Consider the following 23,355-nt stretch of genomic DNA (forward strand, 5'->3'; position numbering starts at 1 on the left):
TTTTTCTTTTGTGCTCTCTGTGTATGTATGTAAATGTAAATATGTGCATATTACAGCCTTCATAATTCTGCCGCATGTACATAATTTCATGACAATAACAATCCTGGCGTGGCTCCTTTTTTATATAAATTACACCATTTTATTCATTTAAAATTACATCATTTAGATAAAATCACACGTGTGCATTACAGATTCTCAAAACGGATTGAATAATAATGTGCATTCTAAAAATCCTCTTCTACAGACAGATACATTTTAATATGTGTGTGTGTGCTATTTATGCATTATAACGTTAAATATGTAGGTTTACACACATATATATTCTCCATATATTCATAAGTAACACTATAAATACAACAGCTTCTTTCCTCCTCCTACGGCTTGGCTCACTTCAACCGGAATGAGTATTACAGGGAACGAAAATAATAAAATTCCAGAAAAAACGAAGGTTTTGATTGATGGTGAGACTTTTCTCGTCAATCTCGTCGTCCTGGGATTGAGTATGTGTAGCACATTTTTTTCTCTTACTTCACAATGAAATATGTAGAATGAAGAGGTATCAAGAGATATAAATATGTTATAAGATCGCTCATTTCCTCCTAATATTCGCACATACATGCATAACTTTCACTTTCACCGAGAGAAAAAAGTTGGTGAAAAATGTAATAAAAAATAGAACAAAGCAAACACACCCTGATGATCATCGCACGACGGAAGTGGGTGTGTAGTAGTAACACAAAGAAGAAGTTTTTAAATTGCATGGCAAGAAAGTGCACTCTAAAATGTTGCCTGAACTTGGCAAGTTGTGCTAAAAAGTACATTGAATATTGAACATTGAATAGTGAAAGGGACACGATATGATTACATTTATTATACGGTATACATACATATATTTCCCTGCGAGATGGGGGCGTGGGATGATTGGATTTCATATTTATCTAGGATATATCGTAACCAGTGGCCGCGGAAGGGTGAGGGACAATGTCCCCACGGTTGTTCGATGTCGGCATCATCTCCTCATCTTATATAAACCCAATGTTAATGTCCCCACACCTTCCGCGGCCACTGATTCGTCAGCAACACCAATATGTTATGTATGCAGAGTCATCCGAAAGGGTGAATATTTTATTTATATATTTTAAATTTTGTTGGATATGTTTTATTTGTTGAATGAAAAAAGCTTACCATTAATAGATGATCGTGAGAAATGTACAGAATTTTAGAATATTTCTCTCTCCCTACTCTCTTTTATAGTTTCTGTGTGTACATAAGTATGTAGTAGGAGATACAAATGTAGGAATAATTTTTCAGGTTTCATTGTGTTTCTATGTATGCTTCAGGAGAAAGCAATCTTAACTCTGTTTGTTTGATCATTCGAATAACAATTGTTGAACAATGGTAGCAAAAATAATTGTATAAAAAAGTAATTTACATATTTATGCAGATTACTTTATGTGTGAAAGATTATCGCAACAATCAATTCGGTGAAATTTTACAATAGCACGTGGTTTAATAATTTGGTTTCTTGATTTGATAAAAGTCTACTCCCCTCGTGCGGAAATATGCATGTAATGTGTACACGGAATAATAATAGAAACACTATTTTTTGCAGCGTAATTATAATAATACTCAAAAGTAATACAAATATTTAGCTCGTCGTCAAGTATGCGACGTGTTCCTCTTCTTTAACAAAAAAACAATTAGTAATGATTGTCTGCAGTGATGAATGAAGAGGACAAGTCGTCGTCGGCGTCGTCGAAGTCGTCGTCCTCCAGTCCTCCTCTGGAGGAGTAGTTCGTTCTAAAAAGAAAATTGTAAGGAATGGTGACATAGAGATCATGGGTGTAATATGTTTGTTGTCGACAGAGACACATATTTGCATATAAATAACCATAACAGTTATGGTATAACAATATGTGAGACTGGATGCATAAATATGTGGTGGATTATGTGGTCGTCTCGTCCAATTCTTAAATTTTTGTCGTCTTGCTTGATTACAAATACGGGTTTTTGATCATTTATTGGTTTTGGTGTTCTATTCACGTAGCGTCGGCGGCACGACGACATCCTGACTTGCAGAAGAACAACTGCCCGTCGCTGCGGGATGGCGTGGAGTCGCTGCCACCATGGCCGTTTGGACCGCTGCCGTCATTGACTACAAATGTACAATATACGCCCAATAAATCTTAGCATGACAGGACGACGCACAACATTCCGCATTATATTTATTAGTGAATGGATGGACCAATCTCCACGATCGGATGCCTCCTCCTCATTTCTCTGCCTTTATTTCTCTGCTGCTGCCCATTATTGTTCGTAGTGGAGAATTAATAGCGTAGCAGATATCAGTTGGAATGCTGGTTGGAGAGAGTTTTTCGCCGGGTGAGAGACCACTGGGGCAGAATAACGGCAATGCAGAGAGAGATAGATAGCAGAATAAGTAACTATACAAACTTGCTTCACGGATTAAAATCATGCTTTTAGAATTAGGTAGATGGGGGAACAATAATAACAATGTGAAGATGGTTGGTAGATATAGTTTGGGCTCAAAATAGCAGAGAGGAGGAAGGGGCAAGTACAAAAATATGCAAATCCACGGGGGAAGAGGAACTATGGAATTTCGATAATCAGATAATCAGTCTTCCGTAGGAGTGAAAGCCTACTTTCCTCTGGTTATCACCAAGTCGAGGAAGGAGGGAAAGTGAGATATGTAACTTGAAAGTCAAATGATGTCTGGTGTGGCATATTGATTTCCTTCAGCATTGACTTTCTCTCAACTAATTTGCACTGGCCTCTTGTCCGTAAAACGCGTCCTTCACGATGCAGAGATAACTTCCTGAGTGGAATAAATTCTATTCGGAATGGGTCTAAGTAGATATTTACCTTCACCTAGCCCACACGTGACGCGAGGCTAACGCTAAAGTGGGCGGTAGTTTGACATTTATGTGTCTGTTGCCAATTTTAAAGGAGCTGTTGTAGTGAAAAAGATATTCAAAAACCAGGCAATCCCTCGGAGCGAGCTGGATTATGAGTTGTCCACTGTTTATCCTTCCTGAACCTTTTGAACCCTTTTTCAAAGAGTGAAAAAGTACTGGGTGGGGAAGGAGGGAGCTACATACAAAATGTGGGATTGGCATTCTCCACCAGTGGCCGCGGAAGGGTGAGGGGACAATGTCCCCACGGTTGTTCGATGTCCCCATCATCTTATACAAACCCTTCCCTCCCTCCCCTATCCTACAATGCTAATGTCCCCCTATGTCCCCCCAGCTTCCGCGCCCACTGTTCGCCACACACGTATTTACGTCTCCGAGATTGACAAAAATTTTCAAGTTTTCTCTTTTTCCGCACGAACTGCTCCCGTTTGGTTTGACTTGGTTATTACACGAAGCTTTTGTTGCTGACACAGATACACAGCCCCCTTAAAAAGTAAACTCTTCTTTTCAGCCACAAAGTAGTATTATTTATTTATTGGTCACTAACCGTGTCAATCAATGACGAGTCGTGATTGCGGGAAGTCATTGACTAGGAGAAGGGCTGCATGCACATAAAAAACAAAAAGAAATGGTGAAAGGTTAGTAAATACAAGTTGTAATAATAAGTATTTCGTGGTTACATTCAAACAAGTACATACAGCACATTTAAAGAGGTGAATTAATTAATTAACAAGAAGTAAGTATGAATGAGTGACAGAAAAGGGTTGCATTGCGGTGGGTGCTGAATGTCAAGGTGTTGCTGATTATGCAATTTGACGGGGCTGACAAGTGAACGATGCATTCCCGTCCTTGCTTTCTCCCCACGTTCTGATGGAGAAAGCAAGGATGCGATTGCTTATTCTGATCATTTGTGCTGAGGATCGAGTCTTGGTGCATTCAAGTGGTTGTTGGCATTTCGATTTTACTCTACTCCATTCCACTTCTTTCCTGGAGGAAGATTTAGGTCGTGTGAGGAAACTGTGCATGTGGGATAATGCCTGCCGAAGAAGGAGAGAGCACAAATCCGGTCGGGTGTGTAGCATGTTTTTCATGAAATGAGAAGAGTTTGTGCGAGATTGACTGAAAAGTACAAAGTTCGAGAGTCTGGTTTGTATCATCAGTCAAACTCTTATGATTAATTCTTCTCCTCCTTCGCCTCCTCCTCTCGTCTAAATGCACGTGGAGGAAAAAAAATGATCCCAAATAGTTGAAAACTAAACTTGAAGAGATAAAGAGTGGCAAATCTTGAAGCACTTTTTCAACTGCTGTTTTTATGGATATATGCCCGTCTCAAGTTCGTTCATCAACATCGTCATCGTCATCCCCGTTCCCACCTCTTTTTTTCGGTTATAAGATAATATTTCATGTCATCGTTGTGCGGCGGCCTGTGGAGTGAAGGCCCATAAAGGTACGTATGTGTAGTAGCTGGATGGCTACCAAACAACCGGGCCAACTTTCTCCTCTCGCCCTCCACTTGGTGCTCATTTGGCGTGGGGCCGTGTGTGCTTGAGAAGGACGGGTGCTCATCCTGGTGAAAATCATTCTTCCACACGAACGTCGGATGAAAACGTTCACATCTAATACAATATTTCATGCCTTTCTTGAGGGCAATAAGCACCAAGGAGTGGGTGAGTGAGGTATTGGAATGGGGCGTTAAAAGTGAGACCCACACGAGGAGAGGAGAAAGTGTAGCTTGGTTGTGGGATATCCTCTCCTTTTTCCTCTCCTGTTGTGTTATGACGTGCATAACGGGATGATGAGAAGGAGGGCTGTTTGGACGGAAATACTCATTCAAGAGGGAAAATGGAGTGAGAGATACTCTGCTCCACTTGGCAGCTCAACCACTATTTTCACTTTCTCAACTTTCTCCCCAGTTTCCACTTTCGCTTTTTACCTGTGTGAGTCGTGGGAGCCTGCTTCTGGTGACTCCGGCTCGGTAGGGTCGCTTTATCCGACGGGAACAGCACGCACAGATGACTCTTCCAAAAGCCCTGAAATATTCAACATCATCCTTCGTCATAACCAGCCAATAACATCACCGGCACCACCACCACCACCCTCAGTCAACAGAAATATGTGGACAACACATGTACACACGAAGAAGGGGACAGATGTGTACCCAAGCAAAATGCACCTTTTTCCAGCTCATACACGCCCAAGAGAAAGGAGGACGTCTCTCTCTCGTCGTTTACTTGTGGGAAGTTGGTTTATACGTTCAACCAAACGAGAGTTTATTTATCTCAAAGGGAAATCCAATTGCTACCATTTGTATTGCAATTTGAACGTTTCCCTCTCTCGGAGAATTTTTTCTCTCCTTTTTTCCCAACGCCATACGAACGTACGTACGTAGAAGAAATATATTTATACGACGTTCCAACATGCAGAGTCCCTTTGGGCATCAGCAGCAGTACATCTTAAAACATGTGACGTGCAGCCATATATAACAATTTCATGTTCAAAACTTATCACCCACGTCGTCATCTATAAATATTGATGCTTTGCTCGTCGCTACCAAAAATATCGTGCAAATTGGTGATCATAACCTCCTCGAGGATGAATGTGGGTGGGTGGAAATGGTGTGCTAAGTATGTATGACTTCAGCCTTCTTCTTCGGTTCAATTGATGTCGATGTGATTACAAATGTTGAGAAAATAGGCTAATTTCTGCCCGAGGAGGGGAGATGATTTCTGGGGCGATAATTGTACTCCACTGCAAACTTGGGGTGCTTCGATCCGATTGGAAACTCCGGCTGCTGCTGCTGCTGAGTGGAATTTAAGGGAAAAAAAAGAATTGCAAATGTGATCAAGACGTGACTGGGATCATTTACTTGTTGGCACAAGTTTACGTAATGCTGCACTAATGATTCGAGGGCTGACGTGACGGTAGGCCGGGTAGGCTCATCCTCACCGAAGAAATGCAGGCCAGCCAGGGCATGAGAGGTATGCCGCGTGTCTCGCTTCCTGACAGGAAAACAATACGTTTACTCAACCAAACCATTTCACAACTTCTTCTTTCTCGTCCTCGTCCTTCCTCCCTCTTAACGACTTTAACTGCCACGAGAAGCCCCACCAGACTGGAAGGCTACATGCATAATACGCCTGCCAGCCAACCTTTCTCCGCGAGAGATTCTCACTCTTGGGAGAAACAATGGCAGAAAAGCTGTGCAATCCATTTACGTACTTCGCCGTCTCGTACGTACATATACCTCGATCGAGAACATGCAGGTAGACGCTTAATACGTACTTGTACTACATGCTTTTACCTCCTTTTTTATGCAACGACGAAGACGAAGACGAAGGTCAAGTTTTTTTCGGGAGACTTTGGAATGAATAAGAGACGCGGCTGGCGGATGCTGCTGTGAGGAGGATGAGATTATTGGAGATATGATGCTTTTAGACAAAAATTTCGTCTGCATCTTTTCCCTTATTACTTTTTTTTTCTTTCATACGCAGACGAAAACTATCAAGCTCTCCAAGAGTTCCATTAGTGTCGAAAAGAATGTCTCAATATGTGCGGTTTTCCGATTAGTTCCGCCAAACTGTGCTTCTCTAAGGAAATTGCATACCTGTCTCAACAATTAATAGGTCCATCCACAGTCTCCTCTCCTGTCTGGGAATAGATTCACTTTGGGGGACGACGGAGTCGGATAAAAAGGAAGCAATATTTCTGAAACTATGGACGAGGAAGCAAGTTATGAGCTCAATGGATCAATTGTGCATCATCCGGCGAAAGAGAGACTTGATGTCAGGAAGACATTGAATGAAAAACTGTATTTTCATCATTTTTTTTCTTACTTTGAGGGAGAAGAGCTGACAAGAAATCTTTATGTATTTCCTCTCCTCCTTGTTCTCCCAATCTGTTTATTACAATGAATATAAAATATATAATCTCGGAAATGTATGGGACGTGCTAAAAGTAAAATCCGCATAGTGAAGAAGAATTTGCAAATAAACAACTTATTTATAGAATTTAATTTTTTTATCAGTATCCTTTCATTCCTCGCTTTATCGTCGTCTTGTTCTCACTCATGTAGGACGAGCACTCAGCACCAAATCCTGCCTGATGCCGGATGGTCGATTGAGACAAGAATTCTCGGGCACTCTCTCTCTCTTTTCCCCAAAAAAAGATACGGGATGGATCTCTCTTCGTCTGAGTGAGTGAGACGAAATTCTACCAAGATTATCAACCTCATATGATAAGTAAGTACGCGAACGGGAGGAGTATCCGTAGAACAAAGAGTGATTTCATCACAGGCCAAACGGCGAGTAGTTAAACATCAGCTTTGAGCTTACTTAACAGCACTCACATTCAATAAACTCTCATTTTCTCTCCACTGGGTCTCCTCATGTGCCAATAAATCACATGTAGCCATCACATTTTTAGTGGTAAAACGATCCTAAATATGTAACCTTGAGATGTGCCAAACCAAGCTGGGAATACGTATGTATACATACAGCCACGAAGGACAAGAGGTACAAATAATGGACGAATCATCACCCCGTAAAATATATTATAAGAAACAAGTATGCCTTTTTGAAATCGTATTTTCTCCGAACAACCAGAATATGCATGGACATATACATACACACAGAGAGAGAATAATGCCAGCCCCATCTTACATAAACCCGGCCCTTCTCCCCTATCCCACAATTTTAATGTCCCCACATGTCCCCACATCTTCCGCAGCCACTGATCCCAACCATCCACCAGGCACACGACGACCACATTTCGAAATCAGGCCTCAATCAAGGCCAAGCCCCGTATTACATATCACTCGTCCCAATATTCTAGACTACGTGACCTTGAGCCGGGTAGCATAACAATCGTTGTTTGTTAATCCAAAGTGTATGAGAGGATCGTCGTTCGTTCAGAGTTGTTGATACAAGTAAACAGCCAGACGACAAACCAACTTCTCCGATGAGATAAGCAAGGAGTCGGAAAAGTTGATTATATGAAGAAGAAGAAGAAGACCAAGGGAAAAAGATGAGTACCGGAGGAGCCGCGGCCTTGTCTTGTGTTGTGTGTGCCTGATATCAATCGCAAACACAAGGACCGGTTAAAGATCTCGAGAGGAGACAACCAACAAGACGAAGACGAAAAAAAACTTGATCGTCAAGCCTGACAACAACAGCGACGAGTGAGCAACCAAGTAACCGGAGAAAGGCAAATCGGATCAACTTTTTCCTTGTTAACTCTCAACTCTCTCTCTCCTCTTTAGTGGCAGGAATAAGAAGACGACGACGACGACTAACGGGTCTTGAAGGAGGAGGAGGAGAAGGAAAATTCTGATTTTTCTCTCTCTTCTGTTGTTACAACATCATCGCCATCAACAAAAATTGGTTCCTTTCAATCCACATCGAAGTAATCGCGCCGAGTTTTGGAGTGAAAGTTCAGTTCAGTAGCAGATCGTGAATGACCTAGTTTTGAGATGCCCATTTGAATGTCAAACGCCCATTTTTTATTTACTGTGGGACGTGATGTCGAGATTCTGCCGAGATTTTTGCCAGCCAGCCAGCCAGCCATGTCTAGATACGTAACACATACATAGTTGCTGGATTTTCAGACAAATAAGGAGGATGTGGCGTCATCCCCCAGAATAATTAATTGTATAACGTGGTGCATAATTTTTTTCGCAGGCTAAAAGATTGCGTTGGATAATTATGGTCTCGATTTGCATCGCATCATTGCTTTCTTCCTTCCTTCCTTGCAATCTATCAAAGAATCGTAATCCACCCGGAGAGTTGGTCGTCGTAACGGGCAAAAAAAGCGCATAGGCTTCCGTTGCCCTTTTCTTTCTGCAAGGAAGACGATATGAGCATATCGGGCAATCTGTAGCATCAAATATATGATGCAATCCACATGTGTACATATGCAGACTACTTACACACATACATCCAGTGGCGGCGGAAGCCGTGGGGACATCGGGGGACATTAACATTGTGGGATAGGGGAGGAAGGGGTTTATATAACATGGGCATCTGGGGACATTAACATTGTAGGATGGGGGAGGGCCGGGTTTATATAAGATGGGAAGATGATGCGGACATCGAACAACTCTGGGGATATCGAACAACTCTGGGGACATTGTCCCCATTGGTCCCCACGATTCCGCGGCCACTGTAATCATACATCCAGTGCCACTGCTGCATACGAACTACACATTTCACCCCGTTTACAGAGATAAATTTAATCCCCACAACAATAAAAGACACAACGTCCTAGGAGGAAAAGATAGTACCAACCAAAAAAATCGGCAATCCTCCAGCAGCAGCGGAGGATCCAATAAAATAAAAAGCAAATACATTTAAATCGTGCATGTCAACATAAAAACGGGAACCTCTTAACTCAAAGCACTCCACTTCGATTATAAAGTGTTTGTTCTACACTTCGAGGTCGGCAATGGATATTTTATTACGGATTTTAAATGATTTTTCCATTTGTCTCGAGGTTATTTAGCCTCCAGTTTTTCGTGCCCACTCGGAATGATTATCGCTGGGAAACCTTGATTGACATTATATTGACCACGTCTCACCGCGTTTTTACGCATTTATGTAACACGTTAATGTACCTATTGCGTCGATTGCTTGGGAGGAGGTTTTGGGACGACAAATGAAATGAGGTGTGTACATGTGCCTTGACAAAAAACGTATTAGAATCGAGTCGTCCTGAAACCATTAAATAAGGAAACCATTAAATCCGAAAGTCGATCAAGTATGTGTGCATGATGATGATGATGATGATGGGCTACAGAGAGTGAGTGAGTGAGTGACCACGAAAAGAAGATCTTTTCACTGTCCAAGCAAGTAGTGCAATAAAAAGTTGGACTGTGCTCCACCATCCATCCATTTAGTGGTCAACTAGTGTTCTGGGGGAGCTGCTGAGGTCCACTGGGAGTTTTGAGAGGTCGGCTAAAACCCTGGCTGACTTTTCTTCCTCACGACTTCATCTCAAACTCACAACTTTTCCTGCAACGAACGATTTACGAGATCAACTTCTAACTTCATTGGCAGGTCGTGAAGTATGATGAGCCGAGACTACAACCACTTGAGCAAGAAGCACCTCTCTCTGTGGGATGACAATTCTTAAACTCATCACATCAGCAGAATCGTGTGGAGAGGGGAGAAAGTTGTCGTCTTTTATCCTCCTTTCTTTCTCTGCTCCACTTGGGAGAAAGCAACCACCAATAAATTACTAGATTCATGCCGTAAGCACGCTATAAAACAATGGGTCCCGAATTAGCCCCCAATTATGCATAAATTAAACCACCAAGTGGGGAATGAATTAGTATGCAAAAATACTGTGAGGACCAAAGTTCCAAAGTTATCGTAATCTATTTAATATCGAAAAGCCGAACGGTCGTGTGCCATCTGTTATTTGTCCAACTTTGTAGAAATAATCCGTACGGGATTGATTATGAAATCGTCAGATTCACAATTATGCGACCTCCTTCACACTCCACACGTGCCACTCGTCCAGCTAAATAATGAATGTGACCGTGTGCGTGTGTCTACAAATGGGAGGACTTCACTTCACTCGTCGTAGAGGTGACCAGAAAGCATCCCACACAATTAGAATATCAATGAAAGGACACAACCAAACCAAACCAAACCACGCACGATTCTATTCATTGCACAAGCTAAACCAGATCTCTGGCAGACAGACATGAAAGCCAATAAGGGCGGCTGAATGAGCGAATGTGAGTCATCCTCCTGCTGCAGCCTTTCACTCACTCACTTACTTAGTATCGCACCCACTTTCTGTCCCAATGTTGCGTTTGCAACATTACGGGAGTTGATTTGGTCCGTTCGTTCGACAGTGGAACAAATGAAGCAGGCCCAGAGAAACAGGAGCAGCAGGCAGCAGAGCTTCTTTGTGTGATTGATGTCAGTGTTTGAATGGACCAGCTAAGTAAATGGTGGAGCAGAGTGTTTGATTTCGCTTCCCTGGCTGCTTTCACACCCCAGCGTTACCACCACCACGCCACACGGCCGCGATGGTGTGGCCTCTCCATGACAGCCATTTATTTGATGCTCTTCACTTACACTCTCTGGCCGCAAAGACGTGATTTTCAAATTCGGATTTCATCACTCACTCACTCACTCACTCCCACACCACGTAACTCGGAGAGAGAGAAAGGTGTTCTCCAGGAGGAGAAACTGACAAGCCGTCATGTCCCGTCGGGGCAATCTGGCTTGTATCATGGCTCAGTCAGTCAGGAAACTCGGATCCAATCCAACCCCCCATGCTCCACGGATGAACCACCAACCAACCAACTCGATACCTTTGTTGGATGGGACAAAGTGAGCTACTTCGAGACTCTGTCACCTTTTCCTGCTGCCAGTAATGAAACCAAACCACAAAATCCCCCTGTTTATCAATGTCACTTTTCAAAAAGTGAGGTTTTCATGCATAAGTATGTAGGAGGACCTTGGTTACATATTGATGTAAGTGAGGCATTACACACCCAGTTATGCAGGCAGGGTCGAAATATGTGACTAACCAAGCAGTCCAGCAACATAATGTATGTCGACGATATCATAATAATCTGTCCCGATGCCGACAACTTTTGATGTCTAGTGGGGATGTAAAGTGAGTCTGTGGACGTTATCACGTGATATCAACCGGACGACCGGAGACAATAATAAAATGCTTCTTCCCAATATCGCAAATGTAAAGTATTGAACACATGCTCGCAAGAAGAAGAAGATTGGAAATGTATCAAGTCTGAATTTCAAAAGGGGATATCAAAAGAAGAAGTGAAAGTTTCAATCTAAAGTCATTCATGCCTCGCTGCACTGCGAGACAAACTTGAAACAGATTTCCCTGACCACATAATTTTAATTCTTGCTGGAATTCCGTCTGAACCAGACCAGCTTCTCAGTCAGTCAGTCACATATGTTGGTGAACCAAATTTTTGAAAAGTTCGAGAAACCCCAAGACTCAGGAAAAAAAGAAAGATTTGCCAGCCTGCCAGGACTTTTCACAAGTAATAAGAAAATAACGACCTACTGTTTGACACCGATTTGAACTTTTGGTCTAATATCAACTAGTTTAGGTTTCTGGTAAACTTGAGTAAAATGCAGGCCTTGCTTGAAAATGAGCTGGTTTTGGGTACACAATACGAGAAGACGTACAAAATGTAAATATGTACTTACCTTCTAAAATCACGGGACATTGACGCGTAAATGACAGGATTCATGGATGCTGAAATAATAATAAAACACGAACGCTTAATGAGTTAGAAGTTGAAAATGTAATTAATTATTCGGCAATTATGTAGCCACTCACAGTTGATCCATCCCAACCATGTGGCAATATCTGTCACGAGCTCGGCTTGCTGTAGACAGGAGCGACAAAAGCCAGAAATCAAATTAGTGATGAAAAACGGGAGCCAACAAACGATGAAGACTCCTGAAAACGACCAACCAACAACGCAATTTAATTTATATAAGCACCGCTTCTTGTATTCACAATAAAAGTGGTGGTTAGGTTAAGTCTCCACGTGCATTAGACGGAGAAATTCTGAGCCAAATGGCAACTGAGCCAAAGAGATGTCTTACCCATGACCACGGACAATGTTTTGGCAGCCTTCTTTTCCTTTGAGAACTTGGCTAATTTACGACTAATACTGAAATGTTTCAAGTTTTTGGGAACCACACGGACCGAGTTGCTTCTCGGGGGGGAGGTCCCATTCCCACCTTCCAAATCAATGTGACCAATATCAGAGTCACAATCGTCCGAGTTTTGGTGGGTGGGGGCGTGATGATTTCGTGGGTGGTGAATCGCCGCCGGTTGGGAGCGGGAGCTGTGGTGTTGATCATTTAGGTTGGCGAGGCGTCCACCCCTAAAGAAAAGGTCATCAAGGGTGATTTTTTGCAAATGTGCGAAAAAAACTGCGGGGAAAGTATGACAAAAACTTTCCCCTCGAGAAAGTGAGACGACCACCTCCTCCTAATATTCATTCACACGTATTTACCTGTGGATTCTCAGAGTGAGTTCGACATCGCCATCCGTGCAAAGTTTTGAGCCCATTTTGAGACTCCTCGTCTGCTGCACGGCCGCCCGGTAGATGCGATAGTAAGTAAAAACCATGACGAAGAGTGGTCCATAGAATGAGATGATTGAGGAGAAGACGAGGTAGCCAATGTCCTGGGTGAAGGGGCACTTGAGTGGGGGGATGGGCTGGTCTCGGGTCGCCCTCCACCACAAAATGGCTGGGAATGAGATGAGGCTCGAGCAGAACCACACGAGCGCGATAAGGAAACAAGCCCTATTCGTCGTCATGCGCGAGGGGTAGCTGAAAGGGTCCGTGATGGCCCAGTATCGGTCGAGTGAAATCACGCACAAGTTGAGTATTGACGACGTCGAGGCCAAAACGTCCAGCGAGTGCCAAAGGTCGCACCAATACTCGCCAAAAATCCAGCGCTTGTTCATCAATTCGAAAATGGCTTGAAACGGCATCACGACGAGGCCCACGAGACAGTCGGCGACGGCGAGGGACGTGATGAAGTAGTTGGTCACGGAGTGAAGATACCTCTCGCGAGCCACGGCGACCACGATGAGCGCATTGCCAAAGACCGTGGCCGCACAAAAGGCGGAGAGAAGCACGGCCAGGGCGACGTTGTGGGGCGAGATGCCCTCCATCCCTTCGTCATCGTCCCCTTCTTCAGACAGAGAGGAGTTCCCGGCCCATGAGAAGTTCCCGTAAAATGCGTCGTCATCCTCCATTTCGGGGGAAAAGGTTGTAGAGGAAAAGTTTCCAAGAAAGTTAAACTCTTCTTGGGATGATTGTGATCCCATCCTGCGACCGGAATCATAAAACACTGCTTCGTCCTGGCGTGTATCACATCACTTTTTTACGACCGCTTCAATCCTTGTCCTAAAAATCCTTTTGTCCACAAATGACCTGCACATTTTCCAGTCTTTGCTCATTCTTATTCTACTCAAACCTCGGGAAAAAGGGTTGCATATGCAGGAGTGGTTGAGATATGTTGTTATGTGTCGTATTTACAGTTCAACTTTTCCCCATTCTTCCTCCTCAACGTCACACACAATCACAGAAAAAAACATCCACACACACACGGTGCGAGTAGTAAGTTAGTTGTCGAGTTGGCTTCGTTTTTTGACTGCAAGAAGCAATCCAAGAAGTTATCCACAAAAAAGCCTCGTATTTTTCTTCTCTCCGTTTACCTAAACCCCGTCATAAAAGAAACAAACAACTATTCATACGGCTCCATTATTTTGTGAGACGACTACTCTCATCGCTTGCTCACAAGCACGGGGATGGAGGAAGACAGCTAAAAACATATCGCTAATTTTTCATGTCTCGGCTTTTTATCCGTTTCACTTCCAGCTTTCTTTACCATTTTGCCATTCAAATGCTATTCGTCGAGATTTATATGAGTATTCAGTTCGTCTTCTCGACACAGTTGAGTGCTTTGGATCTCTCTCGCTCTGCATGAAATCATTCTATTTTCATGGGTGTGCACTGTGCAAGTATGTTGACGTTTAGAGAGAGAGAGGAGAGAGGAATATACATGGTAAGGTTGTAGAATGATCCACATTTCTCTGTTTATAAGATGAGATGGGAAATGTGGTGGCTTTTGTATGACAAATTCAAGCAATAAAATAAAAAAGTAAGGCAAACAAGAAACCCTATAAAACGCTCGTTGTAATTCTTTGATGGTATAATTTTTATAATTGAATCGTTCCCGAAAGAACGTTCTGCCCAATTAACTCGATTTTACGCAAGAATCAAAATTTGAAAAGATATACATATTTACATTTCTGAAAATTTTGCATGCATGAGTTGAATACGATGGATCACAAAATCATCAAGACAAGAGCTTATTTACACATACCGATCTGTCAAAACAATAATTTATGAGTGAAAACAGTCTGAAAAAATGCATGGAAATACTTTGTTTGGTCTCGTTTCGTTCTTAAACTCTTAAAAATTTGTGGCGGTGTAAACCCGATGAGGGAAAAGTACGTACGTAATCTTCACACGTGAAAATATTTACGGAAATTTTGAGAATTGCCTTGATTTTCGTAAAAAAAACCCTCTCTCCTCCATCACCACTTTTATCCTCTTAAAATACCTATTTGAGCTTTTATGTATGTACTTTTTATAAAAAAACTGGTCGATCAGAGTGAAATTCAATTTACGTAATAAAATTCTACTTTGCCTCCAGCCCTAAATATTTGAATGTCCATGGTCTCTCGCAAAAAGGTGAAATGACTCCGCCGTATGCATTAACTTGTTGCTTTTGACTCTGCGGTTGGGCAATTTGTATAACAAAATCCCAACAATTTTCCTCCCCACCACCACCAACCACACCTTCCACGTGAGTGAATGGAAAAAAGAAAATGATGCAGGTTGACGTGATGTAAGCAAATGCAAACACGAAACGAAGCCATATATAAATCGACCCCTTATTCCAAGTCACGAAAGCAATGCTCAACACAAACATGTCACCATCGGCTTTTGTGTGTGTGTGCCATGACCTCTCTTTTTCGCCACCACTTGTGACACGATGACCACGTTGCAGAAATCCTTGGTGACTTTTGTTCTCCACTTTCTCCCCTAAACTACGAGCCTGACACGTAGAAAGAAGATGACAGGTCTAATTTTATTTATGGTGCGCAATCCGTCATTGATGCGGATCCGCACAATTTGACATGGAAATGAATGAAGATTATCCATCCGAGCTTGGCCTGTGCTAAGCTCTAGATTCTCCTCGCCGCCGATTGTTACTGGCATGGCTGGCACTACGTAGTGGTTGGAAAATTGAGTGAGTGAGTGAGTGAGACATGTGTGGATAAGCAACTTCTCTTCAAGAAGAATAAGTCCACGGAAAAAGGCGACAAGTGTGAAGAGAAGGAGCATCACGAGAACTGTTTGTGTATGGAGGATGAGAGATGAGATGAGATTGTGCTGATCAACGTTAAGCGTCGTCGATGAGAGACAAGTTTTTTCCCCTCTTGCTGCTGCCAGAGATGCTTTGTTTGATGACTTGGTTGCTAGTTTTGCACTCACGATCAGCTAATTCATCACATCGTCAAGACACAGATAGATACTCGCGAAACTTTGTCTCTTCTAGGATTATGGCTAAGTAGCTCTCATCCTCAGCCAGTTTCCTCATCTGTTCTACTTGATCGGGCTTTTTTATCATTAATTTTGTACGGAAAAAAAAGTGAGTGCTATAATATTTTAAAAATGGGGAGACACTTTCTCCCTTTACATTGTATCGTAATTACCATTAAGTTTATGTACGGGGAACTGTTTTTGCATAGTGGAAAGTTTTTTTTTTTGATAAGCTTTCTTACTTGGAAAATGGGATTTCGGCCTCTTTAACTTTTCCTGCTAAATCACAAGGATATGGAAATGTGTACCCGGTATTGCTTCAATCTGGTCGTGGGTTTATCCGGCCTATGTGTAGGCGGGCGGGCGAAGGAGTGACTCTTCCGCAGGGCTCTTGTTGCTATATGCACCCTTATCCTCAGCGAGCGAGAAACGGTATGAATTCAAGCTCACACACTTTTAACATTATTAAAAATGTCCACCCATGTGAAAGAGAAAGTAAGGTTAAATTGTGTCGTGTGGTGACATTTAAAATAACCTATGGCGAAAATATTTCGGGAGAAAGACACATCAACGAGATGCCTACAATATCCGCAACCAGCCAGCCAACCACCACTGCTAAATAGACCACCGACTGAAAGGCTAAAACATGATAAAACAGTAACAGTACATTTCCAGTTGCAAAAAACTAAATACAGATACTTCACCCATGCCTAAGTCTGGTTTTGTACGTACGTAAGTCTGGTTACATTTACTAGTTTGACAACGTTTCGCGAGGTAGGTGTGCCCCTGGTGGTGGTGCTGCTACTGCTGCATACGTAAAGTAAATAAAGATAGAAGTGTCACTAATAGAATCCCAATTTGCACACACATAAATTTATGCTCAGCAATAATCCATTCTCGCCGTTTTTTTCTCCCTGAGTAACAACTCGGTTGAAATAGTTTCGATTGAGCGTGAAGAATTTTAGATTCGATTTTTATGCTCTGTCCATGGGGAAAAGGATGCTGAGAGAAACCGGAAATGGGGCAAACAGAGACAAGTTTCTCCTCCACACGACTAACCAAACCTAATAATGCCATGCACCATGCATATTGTGTACGTCCTACACACTATATTTAATTACACACTAATTGGTTTATCCACCCGGAGAGGTTGGCATCAAGAATTATGAAATGAAAGCAATATTTATCTTTCCCGACGCATGAGTAAATTTTGCCCTAAACAACAAGTCCACGAGACCATTATACATAATCATCATCGCCACCGCCGCCGCCACCGTGGTGCTGCCTTGCCTTTCCTGCTTCTGTCTCTTCTAACTTGTTGTCCGCCACCGCAAAACTTTGGTCAAATTGAGGGAAACAATTTGGACTGTGAACTTGTACGTAAATGTTGATAATGGAAGTTTCCACAATGGTGGATGAGTCGGTCATTAGATATCCTTGAAGTTGTAATTAAATCCCATTTAGGGTTTTGTGGTGATGAACGGTGTGGGGACACCAAAGAAGCGACGCAAAGCGACGCAAAGCAACGCAACGCTCATCATCACCACCTCTTTAAAGATGAGGATCTCTGATGCTGCTGCTTGGTTGGAGGTGGTGGTGCCAACTGTCCTGCTAATAATGTGTGACGAGACAAGACCTGACTAATACTTGGGCTCTATAAATTCACACTCCAAAATATGATAAGTGAAGGAGTGCCGTTGTGCCGTGTGGTGGTGTCGAGAGAAAGATTGCTATCATTTTCGCTCTGAACACGGCGCCGTGCCAATAATGAGGGAATATTTAACCTCATTATTCCGCCTAATTAAATTCATTTACCTTACCGTCGAGGCAGCAAAATTGAGACGGAGACGTCGACGACGCTGAGACGACGAAACGATGTCGATATCCGTTTCCTCCTACTCCTCCTTCGCTGATAGATAATGATGCCCCGTATGTTATGCCAATCTCACTTTTGCACTTTCCTATTCCTGCTTCGTCTTCTTGACGAGATTGAGATTATTAAAATAGGATGAAGACGAAGGTGGTAGGAGAAGAGTCGAGTCTCGTATTTATGATATTCCTCAAATTTTATTGCTTTTGCAGATGGGTTGAAAAAACCAGGGGCTCGTTACTCTTTCTTCTTATTACACACTTCTCATTGTTATTAAGAGTTTGAGATTATTATAGATTTATGATGAATAGATCTTCACTCTCCCAATATCCATATGACTCATGGCTACTTGGAGAACACTTTTTCACTCCTGTCTGTGTCTCCTTTTTTGGGGGGGAGGAGGGGGCGGCACACACGGGACAGAGGACACGTTATAGGTGTTGTTGTTCCTGTTGTCCCAGGTAATTTGGGGTTCACCTCAGAAATGCTCCCGAGAGGGATATCGCTCGAGAGAGAGACGAGGCTGAAATCGATCTCTCTTTTAAATCACCGACAAGACAAGTGGTGCTTGCAAGAAGGCGAAGACTTTACCGTCGTCGTCGTGATCGTCGACGCTATCAATATTGGATCCCACCACACCGCCGTCCCACCACCACTGCGGCTGCCGTTGTTGGAGAGTGATTCGAAAAGTAAATCTTTCAAGAACTGGGGAGATAAAGAACTGCTACTGGCGACGAGGAGGGCATATGTTGGACTCGTCTCGTACAATATACAAAAGTACACACGAACGAAGCCTCCTCCTCTGGAAGCAGTTGCTGCCAAGCTAATTGCATGGGCGAGGAATTAAGTGAATGAAGAAGAGAGACCACAGACAAGCTGAGAGGACACATGCCCACAACCAGGAATATGCATGCATTGACTGCTCTTGTTTAATTTGCATGGCGATCATTTTAATTCTACAAGGAAAGGTGGCTCTTCTATTGGAGCAGAGTTAAAAAGTGACAGATTTACGAGCACCGGTCGTCTTTTATATGAAAACATATGTAAAGTGGCTGTTGGATGAGTGGTGTGGCCAATACGTGTAATGCTCTCCACCACGAAACAGAAGCACGAACAGAAATTACAGAGAGGAAGAAGAAGTGATCCTTGCGTTGTTCACGAGTCAAAAAACCGTTAATCACTTCGAAATATCACTCCTGCACACGTACTTAGTGCTCCCTCCTCCACCTTATTTGTGTGGTGCAGGCAGGCAGTTGCACGCCAAATTTGCAGAGATCAGCGAATACTAGAGAGAGAGGAGGACTAGTAAGTTCGGCTGCGAGAGGGCAAATGAGATCCGACCCAAGAAAAGAGGGGAGGATGAGAAGAGAGAGAGAGGTGTGCAGAATCTGCTCGTTGTGTGGAAATGTTCAGAATCTCAAATGTTCTGGGATGGAGGTGAAAGAAGAAGAAGTGGTAACTTGCTGTATCCCACTTTCTCGTAGTATTTACCACCCACTGAAAATAAAGCTCCTCAGAAGCAGGTGGGACAAGTTGGTATTGTACTCTTCAACGTTTGAGGAGAGGGCGAGAGAACAGTGATGAAATCGTGGATAATGTCCTCCGATGAGGATCCGAGAAGCTGTGGAAGCTGTAGGATAACTGGGTCTGTTTTTTGACCAACTCTGCTGCTTCTCTTTCTTTCCCACTACCACCCCGACTACTTGCTCTTCTCAACCTTTTGCACAAACTCTCAAGCGCTTTTGGAAAACGAAGAGTTTCTCTGCGAGATGTGCAATACCATTGCCATCGTATCCCCTCGATACTGAAATGACGCCTAGTCAGTCAGTCATCTCACTCATCACTTCTTGATTCCTTCTCCTCCTCCCCCCGGGTGCCAATGGTTGGTGGAGCAAACGGCCCATTCTTCACGGCACCAAATGTCCTCCCATAAACAGAAGAAAAACCCCACAGCCTCCTCATCATCTGCTTCATTATTTCGTATTATTTACGTGTATGCAAAAACTGAACTGCTCGAAATCACTTCCGTTCTGCCTGCCACGAGCAGCAGCAGTCCATTCCTGCCTCATTCATTCTCCTCCTCCTCCAGAAAAGCCAGCATCAAGAATCATCATGTTTTTGGGACCAGTCGTCACTCTCCTTTCTCCAACAAATATATATATGTGCATTACATAATGAAACATCACATCCATCGGGCCAACAGTTGCACACGGCTGATCTCGAATGCAGCAGAGGAGGACGACTTACAACATATTTGTAGTTATGGCCAGAAATTGCACAACCCCAATACCCGGCATGAAGTATCCAATTTCAGTCTCATTTGCCAATTCTCTCTTCTCCTTCATGGCACGATCCTGCCGACAAACAAGCCATGCATGTTGTCGTACCCCAAAGGATTGATTCACCTCTGATTCTGCACCAGCTCTTGACTGTGTGTGTGTGTGCATTATTGCTTTCTCCATTCCCTGCACGTGAGATGTCCCAGTATTTTAATCCAGATTACTACCCGTGCCATGACAAGGTTGCGTTTGGAGATGGTTTTTCTACAAGGCAATGGTGCAAATAGAAGGTCAATAATGTGGCGCACAAGAAGAGGAGAATGGAGAATTTATACGTTTCATGAGGACTTTCAACTTGAGATAAATACACGGCTGGGAGACGTACGGGTTGGACATTAATAAGACTAAATAACTCATTTAATGGGACACGATAAGCAGCAATTCAAGAGTTTTTCTTCTCGATAAGCCTTTTTGTTCTGGTTGGATTATTTTTTTTTCTCCGTGTGGCTTTTGTGTCAAGTTGATAGCGGAAAGATTGACATGGGAAGAAAGAAGGAGACGAGATTCATAAATCCGATTGTTCCTCCTCCACACGATTTGGCTATTCCACGAAGGAAACAGAGATGAAAGAGATCAACGGTTCTGTTCAAATTAATGCATGCTGCCGACTTTTCCACCACCACTCATTGGCCACTTGGTGGGCTCGTGTTTAGTGGATATGGATCTAATAAGAGGGACTTCAAAGGCGTAGCGCGTGGTGCGGTGTGTGGCGTTCATAAATAGTTTTCGCATTCTTTTGTGACTTTCTCTGCCAGGTTTTGCTGGGAGAAATTTGGAATTTTTGTGCAACTTCTCCTCATCCAAGCAAATCATTCATTCATATTCATAAAGCCGTAGTCCTTCGTCGTCGTCCTCTTAAAATAGAAATTTCTCTACACACTTCAATGTCACGTGGGCTGTACAAATTTCCGCGTGTGGTCTGGTCGTGTGGTGGAGAACTATGTGCGACAATTTTGTTCCGTTTTTAGCCCACACCACACCACACGTTTTGTTTCATTCATTCATGTAAAAGTTGAAAATGTTAAGAGCTGTTTCCGGGCGTGGAAAGACGAGTAGATTGAAAAAGTGGTGAAGAAAATCCCCTTCCCGGGGAGACGACGATCTTGAAGTATTTGTCTATCCGATCACATCAGAGTTGGAGATTAAGTCAGACTTTTAAACTAACCAATCATGACTTTAATCAGAGAGAGAACTTGGTGAAACCACATCTGATGAATTTGCATGAAAACTGTGTGAATCGCTTACCCGCCTCCCTCTTGCTTCGCGAGGCTGACTGAGCGCACATTGAATTTCAAAGCTGTGAATAAAAAGTGATGAACAAGAAGTGGTTGAGAGGAGAAAGTTGGTGGACGGACGAAGAACAAGGGGAACAAGGCTCGTGGAGAAAGCAGCAGACTAGTCGACGAAACTAAAGAATTCAGCAGAGCAGAGAGACGTCGTCGTATATATGAAGCGAGTCTTGGTGATGGTGGTGATGGTGCCAGAGGAATATAATTGGTCCATCCGCACCCAACTGGCAGCCCAGTGTCACAAAAGTAAGCTGATGACGCTGCTTATTGCAAATAGATTTGGTTATGGTGTGAACAGTAGTCTTCTGAATTGTGGCATGTTTCAGATGTTCATGCCAAAGTGACATTTTCTGACTGACATTCCTCGTCAGTCAGCAAATTCTCGCTCTCTCTCTCTTCACCGGTAATGACTCATCCACTCCACGCGTCCCCACCGCAACACCGTCAACTACGAACAACGACCTGTTATGCATTCCTCTCATTGGCACGAGGAGGAGGAAAATCAAGACTAACAGCATCATCCGTGGTGGTGCAAAATGGAATAAATCAATCAAGGAATTTTCTCAACTTTCACTAATTATCGATTAATACGAAAAATAAAACAGGACAAGTCTCTTCTTTCTCCTGCTGTCATCCAAAACGACGAAATCCTCTCATTCCATAATCTGCGAAGCGGAGAAAGTCACCGTGGTGCGGGTCTCGAGTGGATGAGAGAATTCTTCTTCCACCCTGGCTTCTTCTTCTGACTGATGATGCCTGGCTTGGCTGCCTGGGATTCCTCTTCCTCTTCTTTTTTTTATTGATGACTGAGCTCAGCTCCTCGGAAACTTTGAGTCAGTCACACGACGAAGAAGAGCCTCCTCCACAATCCCAGAGGACAACAGACAATTTTAATTGACAATTTACTGAAACACATTTTCTCAAACGACGACAAGTCAAAAATAGACGTTCAAGTGGAGGTAGGCGGATGAAATGGCCACGTTTTTTCATCCACGCCTGGGAAATCTTTTCCAATCAGAGACGTGGTGCGTCAGATCGATGGTTTTTCTCTCTCTTGCCGTGTATGATACCCATTATTTACTGCAAATTCATCCATAAACTGTAGTAAATATCAATAATAACCATTTCGAGGGGGATCTTCCCCCACAAACTCAGGGATTTTCAATTACTACAAAGAACCTGAACGGCATATGTAATACTGCCAAGTGAATGAATTAAGTGGTGTTGTGCGGTATTTGGGAGGAGAGGAAGTCACGCTGCTGATGTGTCAGGGTTGTTGATGATGGTGGAGAAAGTTGTTCACAGGAAAGTTATAGTTTTAGCCGTTCAGTCGCTCGACCGATGCGTATGTATGTACGGCTTAACTTACGTATTTATGTATGCATCAAGACCTGGCGACACAGTCCATTTACGCAACATTACATCTGCTGGCAAGTGAAACACTTTCGCCAAGGTGATCTTGTTTGTCGGGGTTTTGCGTTCCGAGGAAATGACGAGAGAGGCTAATAATAATAGAGACTCGGAAATCCTCTTGGCTCTGGAGCAAAGGTAAATTAATGCTTGCGAACAGATTAGCCAGTTGGAAACAAAGTGCATTAATCACTCGACCACACCGTTCACACATACGACCATACGTACGCAGAGGAATGAATGATATTGAAATTTCAACCACAAACAAAGTCCGATCTCCTCCTTTCATCTCGCCTACATTTCAATTTGGTTGGACCCTGAGCATCACACGCTGGGAAAATCAACTCATTTATTACCATCGGCAAACAAGTCGTCGGTTTCATTTCTC

At 43.0% G+C, this 23,355-nt stretch overlaps 1 protein-coding gene across 6 annotated transcripts; it reads right to left on the reverse strand.

Moving 5' to 3' along the window:
* Positions 1-305: 305 nt before the first annotated feature.
* On the reverse strand, positions 306-19,585 carry LOC110856839 (dopamine receptor 2-like). Of its 6 annotated transcripts, none has more exons than XM_035857434.1 (8): positions 18,521-19,585; positions 17,880-18,452; positions 12,949-14,162; positions 12,533-12,816; positions 12,261-12,383; positions 12,128-12,176; positions 4,867-4,963; positions 306-2,155 (listed from the first exon to the last, which is right to left on the reverse strand). In XM_035857434.1, the coding sequence occupies exons 3-8, from the start codon at positions 13,770-13,772 to the stop codon at positions 2,036-2,038; spliced, it is 1,497 nt and encodes a 498-aa protein (XP_035713327.1). In that variant the 5' UTR covers positions 13,773-14,162; positions 17,880-18,452; positions 18,521-19,585; the 3' UTR covers positions 306-2,035. The 6 variants fall into 6 exon arrangements, with proteins under 6 accessions (XP_035713327.1, XP_035713329.1, XP_035713325.1 ...); XM_035857436.1 differs by adding an exon at positions 3,481-3,534 and having other exon boundaries at positions 306-3,418; positions 17,880-19,585; XM_035857437.1 differs by adding an exon at positions 3,481-3,534 and having other exon boundaries at positions 2,026-2,155; positions 17,880-19,585.
* Positions 19,586-23,355: the final 3,770 nt, after the last annotated feature.

The sequence above is a fragment of the Folsomia candida genome, unplaced genomic scaffold (assembly GCF_002217175.1).
Source record: "Folsomia candida strain VU population unplaced genomic scaffold, ASM221717v1 Fcan01_Sc017, whole genome shotgun sequence".
Classification (NCBI taxonomy): domain Eukaryota; kingdom Metazoa; phylum Arthropoda; class Collembola; order Entomobryomorpha; family Isotomidae; genus Folsomia; species Folsomia candida.

Bases quoted from the DNA above. Each gene is read 5' to 3' on its own strand.
- LOC110856839 (XM_035857434.1), bottom strand. From the start codon at position 13,772: ATGGGATCACAATCATCCCAAGAAGAGTTTAACTTTCTTGGAAACTTT. The intron at 12,817-12,948 runs GTAAATACGTGT...CCTTTTCTTTAG, and splicing joins CTCACTCTGAGAATCCACAG to GGGTGGACGCCTCGCCAACC. The intron at 12,384-12,532 runs GTAAGACATCTC...GGTCGTTTTCAG, and splicing joins AACATTGTCCGTGGTCATGG to GAGTCTTCATCGTTTGTTGG.